Raw genomic sequence first — 11973 nt, forward strand, 5'->3', positions numbered from 1 at the left:
TATGTTATTTAAAACCACCTCGAATATGTTGTGTTAATGTTATGAAATGTTTTCTCATAAATGATGCGGTAAGCAGGAGGACAGAATTACGTCTAAACTGACGCCGTTTTGCATTGCTATAGGTTGTACGAGCATGGTTTTATATGGCTATCATGTTTAATCGTGTTTTATGCCGTTTGCCAAGACTTGATAAGTCGCTCGTAAAACACAGGAGGTATGGAAACTAAGAACATCATATGTGGTAAATTGTAATATAACACAACACATATGGTTGTATTTCCTTTAACTGGTGGATATAGAGTTGCTGCGGGGAGCGGGGGGGGGGGGGGGGGGGGTTGAGATGCACAGGCTGCAGTGGAGAAGCTGCGCACAGCTGATCGACAGCTGGGACAGAAACCACAATACAAACAAATCAGATGCTGAGTCTGACGGAGACATGCAGCTCTGCAAAATCACCTGAAGCCCCGCCCACTGTTGAGCGCGCTGCTTGAGAAACTGACGGGCTGTCAAAAAAAAACTATTTTTTTACGCAAATCTACGTTTATTTTGAAATGAGCCGTTGCGACTTTCTACTGATTTCGATAGAGCGGGTCACATATGGCAAATTGGGGGGAACCAGGTCAATTAAAGTACTTATTTAACTATTAAATACATTGAGTTTGAGTAAAATACTTGGTTACTGATTAATTTAGGTTATAATATATTAAATTGCAAAGCAAAATGCTGTAATTGATTTATTTTGTCCTTTGGTATTTTTTAAAGGTTTTCAACCTGAAAGAATCCTAATGTGTCCTTGAAAAGTTTAAATAAAGAAAAGGAAAAAGGATTCCAGTTGTCCATGCATCCTCTGTTGCCCCTCAAGCCTCTCAAATGTGCAAACACTCAAATAAATGCCAAAAACCCAGAGAACTTGACAATACTTATCAGAATAAAATGTTAAATAACACTGCTACCTAGTTAATAACTCTACTTTACTCAGTGGAGGCTCGTCCATTGAGGAAAGGGAGGACCATCCTCCCTAACATGTCAGAGAAAAATAAACTTTGAAGAGAACAATAAATACACCAAAATTTAAAAGATAAGTCTGTTAAAATACAGATAATAGCCCTGGCTTTGGGACTGAAATGGGGCTAGAGAGGACGAGCCTCCCTTTGGGCCGGTCTAGTCAGAGGCTCTGGATTGGGTGCATTCATCAGTGAACCAATCAGCGGATCTGACTGCGCATCAGAGTGTTGATGGGGAGGGTCATCAGCGATATCAGAGTTTTTTCTGAACCGGGGAACAGGGGCGCTGCGCCCTCTTACCAAAATCAATTCCTTGAATTAGGCTTTGATTATATTCTGGCCCGCCATCTTGCGGCTCAGCAAAAAATTGGCCCACGGCCAAACTTACTTGCCTACCCCTGTCATAATGTATATCAAGCTACCTACTATCTCTCTGTATCCGGTTGAATCGATAACTTCACCCTCAGTGTCAAAATGTAACTTTTGCTCGCATGGAGTTGACCTTGGTTTGCACTCTGACATGCCAAACCTCTCTAGCTATGTGTCTCTTTCGGCTCATTTTGATCTCCCCCTCACTCTGTGTAAAGTCGATACCTAGGAAGTGTTTAAGTTCACCCAAATCTTTCATTTTAAACTTCCTCTTCAACATCTCTTTGACATCACTGAGTGAGCCGTTGTTATTGGCCGCTATAAGTAGGTCATCTACCCATATCAACAGAATAACTCTTTCTTTCTCAGACTCTTTTCTGTATACACAATGATCAGCATCATTTTACACAAACCCATTCTCTGTAAGATGATCATGCAGTAACTTGTTCCAGTTTCGTCCGGATTGCTTTAAACCATACAATGACTTGTTAAGTTTGCACACTAAGTGTTCCCCTGTTTTAGATTTTTTTCCTCAAAAAACTTGCAGTGTATTGGTGCATGGAGATAAGCTGTCTTCACATCCATTTGGTGTAGGATAAGATCCTCCTGTATAGCCGTCTGCATCAATGTACGTACAAAAGTCATATTTACTGTCGGTGAAAAAGTTTCCTTGTAATCAATTCCCTCTACTTGACTATAGCCTTTAGCTACATATCTGGCTTTAAACATCTCAGATCCATCTGGGCTTTCCTTTACTGCATATTTTCATTTCATTTCAAACCTTTATTTATACAGATAAAATCCCATTGAGATCATTGATCTCTTTTCCAAGGGAGACCTGTTCAAGTAGTTCCACATGAAACATAAAAGCATAAACAGAGCAACAAAAGGACATCAAACGACCTCCCACTGCTTGCTTGCCCTTTGGCAGTGTGGTCAGACTGAAGGTCTCATTCTCTGTTAAAGAGTTTATCTCCTCTTTCATTGCATCAGTCCACATTTTTGATTTCTTAGAGCCTACAGCCTGCATGTATGTTTTGGGTACGTCACAAGCAACCCTGTAGAAATAATCTACATTTTCACCTTCATCTTTACAATCAGCCTTACACTGATACTCCATTAAATATTCTGGAGCGTTTCTCTGTCTAGTGGGATAGCGTCGTGCACTCTCTCCCTGTTCTCTTTGAGTACCATCTGTCTGGATCTGACTAGTCTCAATATTCTCCTCACTATAGGACTGTACATCCACATTAGGCTCTCTCTGATTCTGGTTCACCATTTTTGTCCCTGCTGGTGTTGTGGGAATAGTTTCTCCATATGTGTCAAAATCCATATTATGATTTGTCTGAGTCTGACTATCTGCACTACTCTATCACTACACTGTGATACATTTTACCAGCCTATGTTTCCGGACTTTCCCTGTCTCAGGATAAAATACTTGGAATGCTGGGCTATATTTGTCGTATCCTACAAAAATACCCTTTGCCCTTTCTTCTTATCCTGTTTATACCCGTAGCATTCAGAGCCAAATATTTTCATGTTGGACAAGTTGGGTGCTTTGCCAGTAAAAACACGGTATGGTGTCCGCTCTAGACGCTTACAGTAACACCTGTTGCGTATCTGTGCTGCTGTCTGTACAGCATATGTCCATAACTGCTTTGGGAGTTTACTCTGCAATAGCATGCATCGTGACATCTCAAATAAGGTCCTCCAACCTCTCTCAGCAGTACCGTTCTGGTGAGGTGAGTATGGGGCACTTGTCTCGTGCCTTATCCCTTTCGTCCTAAGTAAAGTTTGAAACTCATGCCCAGTGAATTCAGTACCGTTGTCAGATCTTATGCACTTAATGTGTCCATATGGAGCAGTATCCGCTATGAATTTTTCAGTAGCTTTTGCTGTATCACTCTTTGCTTTGATAAAGTAGGAAAAAATCATCCCACTATAATCATCAGTAAATGCTATTGTATATCTGTACCCGTCTTTATCTGCTGGTTCTATTGGAACGCATAGGTCTGTATGTACTAGCTCTAGTGCTGTCTTAGCTTTTGCATCTGCCTGCCTGTTTCTGCTTTGAGTAAATGTTCCCTGCGTACATGTTTCACAGTTATGGTTAGACATGTCATGTTTCCCTTTGATCGACATACCTTTAACCACTTTCTCAAGTTTAGACACATCCTCAAAATTACAATGACCAAGTATTCTATGCCATGTCTGGATGTCATGACAACCATTACAAACATCATCAGTATTTTCATCCTCTACTGTGCTAAGGTAATATAGCCTACCATACACATCCATTTTAAACTTAGTACCATTTTGATGAATCAGCCAATCATCACCGTCTTTGAAGCGGACCTCAGCTCCGCTGGCTGTCGCTGCTTTCACGGAGAAAATGTCCTGTGGAAAAGATGGGATGTAAAGCGCTCGTTTGAGCCTCGTTTTCACTTGCCGTCCCTCGCTGTCGAGCAGAACAACTTCGGCTTCTCCTCTCACCTTCGCCATCCCGGTCGTTTTTGTTCCATCTGCCAGCTCTATCACATGGTCCTCGGGTCTAAAGCTCTTATAGATTGTCTTAAACGTTGCCGGGTCATTAATCATGTGTGTCGTGGCACCACAGCTTCTGTTCCTTAGGAACACCAAAATAACAAGAAGGTGAACATCAGCCTTCTTTACTTTAACAAGCACTTCGAGATTTGTCTTGGCAGATGAGAAGCGCTATATAAATTAAATATATTATTATTATTATTATTACAGTCGACCATAAGACCTCTCTTATTTCCTACTTGATTTTGACAGTCACTTATTTTGAAAAAGAATGATGCCCCGGTATCATTCTCTGTGTCTCCGTCTGCCTTCTTCACCTGATCACGGCCCAGCCCTCTGCCTCGCCCCCTTCCTCGGTGTGGCGTGTCCACCGTCGCTCCTCTCGCCTCGCTTGGATCTCGTTAGGGCATGTCCTAGCCGTATGCCCCATCTTTCCGCATGTGTCGGCTAAGTCCATCTTCTTCCCTCTTCCACGTCCTCGTGTCCTCGCCCCGCTAGTCCTCATAACGCCGTCCACATTCATGTCACTCGTCCTATATTTGTCAGTGCTCTCATAGCTCCGCAGTTTAGCTTTGAACTCACCGAACGTTAGACGGTCGTTGGTTTGAGTGACGTGCACGACAAACGGGTTGAATGAGTCCGGTAACCCCTTCACTACCATGGCAATCTGCAACCCGTCACTGATATTTTCTTCGGCCCTTCTCAAAGACGTGAATATAGTCTCCACTCAAAATAATATAATCAGTAACAGTCTCGTTGCTTGCTTTGTGGAGAGAAGAGAGTTCACAGTACAGGCTCACGACTCGTGGTTTGTCCTTTCCTGCGTAGTGCTCTCGGAGTATTGCCAACGCTTTTCTTCCATCTCGTTTCGCGTCTCTCATTATGAGTGATAAACTCTTATTATATAGTTATCTAGACACTGCACTAATTCAGCATATGCTTCTGCATTCTTTGTTGCGTCTTCTTCAAGTGCTTGTTCGTCGTTGTAATCTATCGCTGGCTCTTCCAGGATAACTTCACTGAGGCCGCGCAGTTCCATGTGCGCCAAAAACCTTGTCTCCCATAACTCAAAGTTTTTCTCGTCACCGTTGAATAGCAACTTAAACCACCTTTGGCCTCTTTGACTGGGCCCATAACCTCTTGCGTGAGACATTATATTCAGCAGAAGTCTCCACGTTTGCAGTCAACCAAAGTAGCTTGTAAGTATGCAAACGGACAGAAGAAACACACGACCACATCGCTCAGAGTTTGGCCTGGAGTACTGGGCCGTTTATTGTATCTGCGCATGCTCATTAGCATCACCATGTTTCAGGCACATTCTGATGATGTCATACACATGAACTGAAACATGAAAAACAAAGATTGCGGTTCTGCGTCAGAGAATCAAAGAGTTGGATGAGAACCAGCGTGTGAGCGTCTTCAGCGACAGCCGGCTGAAGAAGAGGAAGATCTAGGTTGTTCAGAAGCTCCACCGGTGCATGGGACGAAAGCAATTTCCATATTTGTATATATCTGTTGCATGGGGGGGGGGGGGGGGATTGAAGAAGTAGAAGTGAGTAAATTAGATCGCTGGAAGGCCAATCCTGTTCCAAGAATTCGACTCAACGAACTTGTGTTCTACGTACTGTATCTAGACTTTTTTTCAAGGAGGGCTTTTGAACTGTAGTTCCCATTGTTGAATTGTATGAAAGTCAAGAAGAACTTTTACATCTACTTGAATACATTTTAAAATCTCTTTCTTTATTTGGCTATATCAACTAACTTTTACTAATTTAAAAGTGTTCCCTGAGACAATTCATATGTATGAATTTGAAAGGGCCCCTGAGCATTACTCCTGCCTAAAAACATTAATACCAAATCACCATTCCTGTGGTTGATTATGTAATATATATTTATATATATATAGTATTTATAAATCCTAGCCGACAAACACTGTCACTATATTGGATTTTGAAAATAAAATTAATATGCATAATATTTCCACATTAAAATGACTAGACCCATTTAACGTGTTTGTTTGTATATTTAAATGTTTTCAAATGTATTTTATTTGTGCAATTATCAGAGTTATTGTTGTCTGCAAGAAACACATACTAAATTGAAATTGTATCCAGTTTTAAGTATTTTTTACCCTTAAGATCCATGTTGTGTGTGTTTTCCTCAGACCCTGACTCAACTCCAAATGTATTCCTTATACAAAGACATCCTTGACCAGTTTCCTGTATCCATGGCGATAGGAAGTGCTCTCCAATCACATCTCTGCATGGAGTGTAAGGGAAGTGCACTGTTTCCTGCTGTTTTCACCGGCTTCCTCCCATTGGTGCGTGCTCAGGACTTCACATTCGGTCCTGGAAAGCAACACAGTTTGTAATCAGTGCTCTTCTAATGTTATTTTTTTTAGTTCGATTTTTCTCACATATTTACCAACAACAACACCGTCACATTAAATCGAAGTAAGTCGCACATTTCTCGTTGTATTTTCAGAGTCAGTTCAAGTTTAAAGGTTTTTAGAGAGCATGTTTTTTCTTTTCTTTATTTCTGTTCACTGATTTAAAATACATTCAAACACATTGAGAGTAGCAGTTATGCTATAATTATAATAATTTGTGGTACAACAACCCTTTTACTAAAAGTGCTGATGATTTCAAACTATTCTTTTGATTTATTTATTCTGTTACACAGCATGAAACCTGTCTAATGTGGCAGCAAAGGAAATTAGAGACTAGTTAGAAATAATGTAATTTATTTCTCATAAATCTTATAAATCCGCGGAATCTGCATTTACCCTGTTAAATGCACCCCTGCACTGACTAACACATTGCGATTCTATGCTTTCACATATTTAAATTAATTAATAATAATAATAATAATACATTTTATTTCGAGGCGCCTTTCAGGACACCCAAGGTCGCCTTACAGTGCATTTAAAAGTTAAAACAGCTAAAACAAAAACGGAACACAATTTAATCGAACCGACAAGGCAATACAGCAGCATAAAAGCATAACACAGGCAAGACAAGAGTGTGGAGTGACGGAGTGACGGAGTGAGAGGGGGATCTGTAATAGCAGGTTGAATGTGTTTTAGAGTGAGTAGGCCAGTTTAAACAGGTGGGTTTTGAGGTGGGATTTGAATGTCGTGATGGAGTCAGACTGTTTGATGTGTGGAGGCAGAGAGTTCCAGAGCGGTGCAGCTAAAAGCCCTGGCTCCCATGGTGCTAAGGCGGGAGGTGGGGACAGTCAGGATAATAATATGCAAACATTGGATGAAAAATGTGCCTATTTATATGCAAATTATTCTCAATGCAAAACACTCCTGTTCAGCAAGATCAGCGTTAATAGCCGCATGCTGTTACAGTGAAGTTATTAACATCTTAGAAACAGAGCTCTACCATACTACCATACGTAAAGGCAACGTTTATACTTTGCCAGATGGATAAAGCTGTTATGGATGTGTTGGTAAGACGGGGAGTGTGTAATTCCCAGATCTATGAGCGGCATTCTTTGTTAAGCTTTTTATGTTTGAAGCTTCATTTTGAAACAAGTATTGATTGACAGCCTTTTCTGTTACAGAGCACCTGAGGCATCTGTAGCTGCCACCTCGGAGACACCTGTTCACGCTTCTCAGAGTGTGTTCAACATGTGGACATAATTTACACCGAACAACACTCCATCAATCTTTCCCATCTGGATGAAACCTGGCAGAGATGCTTATCCGGTAACCAGCATCACACGTCTCCAGATCCCTCCCACACCTGAGAGTCTCCTCTTCCAGGCCATCATTAACCCCAAGAGAGGTATGGAGGGCCCCCTGCAGACGCCACAGCCCCCCAGGACCTGTGGCTCTCCAGGGGGTTCTGGGAGATCCTGCTGGAGCCTGGATGCGCGGATAGCTGTTCTTCTGGTGACTCTGGCAGGAGCTTTAATACTGCTGCTGCTCTACAAACTCTTACAGTTGAGACACAGGTGTGTACATCTCGGAGAGTAATACGTGAATCAACAAGTACTTAATTACCAAATTCTGATACGTTACAAGTCACCACACTTCTAGAACAGCCTCGTTTCACAGACATTTTTTAAATGGCGGCAATCTCTACCAGCATCTTACTTGTTGCTGCTAATAAAATAATGCAATGATGAGCTGAAATACTGTGCAACTTTATCTAAACTAAAACAATTATTTAGAAACCAAACCCTGACTGGTTATGAGCAGGACCTGCGAACTCATGCTTGCTATTTCTTGTCATTGTAAAATTAGTTTTTAGTCGTTTTGTACAAAGAAATGATTTGTTTAAAACAATGAATCCAATATCACGGAAGTTGATGATCTAAACTTTTATTTTCATGAACAATGTATGTTAGAGGGGAACCAGTAATATGTTTAAGCTTCTTCTTGCCCCTTTTGAACATGACGGAAACAATTTGAGAATTGATTTTCTATTTTTGTATACCTTGAACGTTTTATTATTTTTTTATTTTGCTTCTTTTTGTTATTATTTTTTTATTTTTGTTTTGTTTCTAACATGTTCAATACAATTGACTAATAATAATAATTAAAAAAAATGCACAGGGAAAGTCAATTAGGATCCTGTTATGGTAGACATGCAATTCCCAGAAATACGTACTTTTTTGGCGTATCCATTTTTGAACTTGTACAGTGCCAGGCTAGCTGCTTCCAGATGTTATGCTAGGCTAGGCTAACCAAGCTCTGACTCCACCAAAGACAAACTTGTGCTGACTTACGTCTTGTTGGTTTGTGTTGTGTCCTGCAGGCTGAGTATGGCACGGGCGAGGCACGCGCTGGAGTACCACAGCTTCTACCACAGCGCCACCTACACACTCAAACACGCAGCGTCATGTCAGGAACTACCAGACATAAACGGGACGGCCCCTGCAGGTAGACCACCACCTTTACAAACTGTAACCCTGGTGACACCCACTGTCATCGCCCCACTACCGCCCCCACCACTGCCACTCCCCCCACCTCCTGCGCTGCCTTCGCCTCTGCTCCGCACCCCACTTTCTCTCACTCCAACACCTTCAGTCCTGGCCTTCCCTCTCCACCTGCCTGGGACCCACACCACCCCGCCGAGCCCTCACCTGTCCTGGGGCGCCTGCTCAGACGCAGATATATACTCTCGGATCGGAGCTTTCAGGCCCTCCAGGCTCTCCAGCCTCTCCAACCATTCAAAAGTCATCCTATTCGAGCACTCTTCTGTCTGACATATGATGCAAAACAAGACTGGAGATAAAAACCTTTGATAAGACTGCAGTGATTATTATGGGGAGTTGTAAGAAATGTTCTTCTAATGGACTGATAATCACGCAAGGCGATGATTAAGTGTTGGCTTAGAGTGATCTATACCAGTGGTTCTCAACTGGTCAGGCCTCGGGACCCACTTTTTCCTTAGTCAATAGATTGCGACCCGAAATTTTGAACCACTCAAATCTATTCAACAAAAAATCCTGCAGTAATATATATACGCTTTGCAGCATAGAATATTAATTAAAGTGAAGTACAGTGTATCCCTTATATCCCTTCACAGAACAAAAGAATGCTTTTAAATAAGGTTTAATGAGATGATGGAATCAAAGCTGAACTGTATGATTTTTTTTAAATACTAACATATAAACTACCCATTCTGGTACACTCGGAGAAGAAAATAAATCGATGTATTACGACATATTAATAATATGTTATGCCATTGTTTGTTTTTCACTTTGTTCTGACAGCTGAACTTGCTGCTCCACACAGAGAGAAGAGCAAAGACGAGATAGTCTGTGTGAAATAGTTTAAATCGTGGGTAAGGGTAGATAGCTCCCATTGTTCTGTGACCTGTCAATCATCAAACCGGGGGTCATTATGTGTTCATTTTTATCTGAAGTTGTACCCATGGATGTATAAAGAATAGTTCGACCGCAAAGTTATTCTCCGTGGGGACTTCCGGCTACAATCTTGATTCTGATCAAAGGCCAGAAGACTCGAAAAAACATCAGCAAAGATGTTTTATTGAGAAGATGATCACTACGTGACAGACATTTTCAAATCCGTTTATGGTCTCCGGTACTTCCAGTCCAACGCCTACTGCATGCACAGCGTTAGAAAATCGGGCCTTCAAAAATAAAAGTTTGACTTTTTCCTTTTTTTCACTCACACATCTGCGACCCACTCGAAACGGGTCCGCGATCCACTTTTTGGTCACGACCCACCAGTTGAGAACCACTGATCTATACTACATAGACAGTATACTGTGTACTTATTCCGATTCAAAGTTCAGATACTTTGAGGGCCATCCAAAACCTTGCGTTTTTGTGAGACATTCAATTTGTTTATATACTATCCATTTACAGTTACCTTACTTTGTGCGAGACCTCTGCAATTTCCAGTTCAGACTGGTGGAAGTTAAGAGAACTGAAGACTTTATATAATGTATCACAGCCTTATTAGTTGTGAGGCAGTCCTGACGTTTGCATTGATGCCTTAACTTTATTTTTTTCTTACATGCTGATAATACAATTCCTAAGTTATAGTGTCTTCATTTTTACAGTGAAGTCATTGTAGCAGAGCCCATTGTTTCCCCCAATGGGAGGCATTTCCTCATCTGGTTTTCCATGCAGTGGACCCTCCCTGTTTCACACCATCCTCTGTGTTTCCTCTGACTCTCTCTGTAGGAATCTTACTCTGCAGTTCCTTCACAGTCTTTAACGATGACTCTGAAGATGTCCTTTTATTCCAGCGAATGTCACAATTTCAGACGTGATTCATAAGTTGTTCAATCGTCTCTTAAACACATTCAAAGTCACGTTACAATTAATACAGGTTGAACTTTAGAAACAGACGTTTGATAATAAGCACAGATTGATATTGTTCTTAAGTAGCCCTGTAGACAGACAGGTAACATCTGTCTGTTGTTGATCTGGTTTCTACCTTCGCCCTAACAAGCTGCTAAAATGAGTTCTCTTTGAATATTTAACCATGTTTTCCCAACAGGCCTCATTTATAATTCAACAATAGTTTGCAAATTCATGAGGGAGGCTGTTTAAGTTGATGCTTGTTTGTTGCTTTCTGCTTGCCGTGGTGAGAACTGAGACCTTTTGTGACATTCTCCCTTAGTCTTTTTCTGTATTGATGTCTGAAAGTGAGGTAAATGTCTCCATACTAAAAGCCAGTAAATTCAATATGTGCATGTAGTGCACTGTCGTCTCTTAATTGGTTGTGAGCCGAGCCAGGGAAGACAATTGAAACAATGCACTGCTGCTGCAATTAAATAAAACAAAGGAACGCTATGCAAGGATGAATATAAATGTGTTTGTGTTCTGGATCAGATTAATATTGATTGAATGTTGTTATCTCCGAATGATATGAGTAGTATTTTAAAATGCTTCATACAGCATTCAAAATATATCTGTTTCACCTGTCATTGTATTGTTTATGAAATGCACTTTTAATCTTTTTATTCAAATAGATGTTTTCTTCTTGAATCATTTGGAGTAGGATGGAGTTTAACATAACTAAAAGCCGAATTTCAACTGGTCATTTTAATAAGAGCCTTTATAAGCAAGTAGGACTATAATGGACTATGTATAATCATTCTTAATGCATGCCCCACTGATACTGGGGCATAATTAGCTAAAGAGAAATCTAAAAAGAATGGCTAAAGAACAAAAAAGCAAAAATGGACAGCGATGCAGCTTGGCAAAAAAAGAAATACCTGCTTGTCAACTTTTGAGAGGCGCTAAATTAAAATCTACCCTAACCTTTACCACTCAATGTCAATGCCTAAACTTAACCATATTGCGAAAGTTTCACAAATCAAGGATTACCATTTTGACACGACCATAAATGAATTAAAAGGAATCCGAACCAATCCTGAATTCGCCCTCTTATCCTAGACTGATAAGTGTTTTTTCTCCAGGACTTTTTAGCTGTGAGGGTTGTTTTTTTTATAGCTGGATGCTGGCCACCAGACTTGCATGACTCCGGGCGGTGGTGTTTGCGCTAGCTGCATTTGGTGTTCTCCGGCCACTACCTCAAGGTTTGTGTCTTCTGTGACCAACA

At 41.0% G+C, this 11973-nt stretch overlaps 1 protein-coding gene across 2 annotated transcripts; it reads left to right on the forward strand.

Annotated features, from left to right (window-relative positions):
- Window positions 1–6252: 6252 nt before the first annotated feature.
- Window positions 6253–11317, forward strand: LOC117456419 (uncharacterized). Of its 2 annotated transcripts, none has more exons than XM_034096304.2 (3): window positions 6253–6370; window positions 7488–7880; window positions 8687–11317. In XM_034096304.2, the coding sequence occupies exons 2-3, from the start codon at window positions 7606–7608 to the stop codon at window positions 9135–9137; spliced, it is 726 nt and encodes a 241-aa protein (XP_033952195.1). In that variant the 5' UTR covers window positions 6253–6370; window positions 7488–7605; the 3' UTR covers window positions 9138–11317. The 2 variants fall into 2 exon arrangements, with proteins under 2 accessions (XP_033952195.1, XP_033952196.1); XM_034096305.2 differs by lacking the exon at window positions 6253–6370 and adding an exon at window positions 6784–7003.
- Window positions 11318–11973: the final 656 nt, after the last annotated feature.

The sequence above is a fragment of the Pseudochaenichthys georgianus genome, chromosome 12, assembly GCF_902827115.2.
Source record: "Pseudochaenichthys georgianus chromosome 12, fPseGeo1.2, whole genome shotgun sequence".
NCBI classification, from domain to species: Eukaryota; Metazoa; Chordata; class Actinopteri; order Perciformes; family Channichthyidae; genus Pseudochaenichthys; species Pseudochaenichthys georgianus.

Bases quoted from the DNA above. Each gene is read 5' to 3' on its own strand.
- LOC117456419 (XM_034096304.2), top strand. From the start codon at position 7,606: ATGAAACCTGGCAGAGATGCTTATCCGGTAACCAGCATCACACGTCTC. The intron at 7,881-8,686 runs GTGTGTACATCT...TGTGTCCTGCAG, and splicing joins CTCTTACAGTTGAGACACAG to GCTGAGTATGGCACGGGCGA.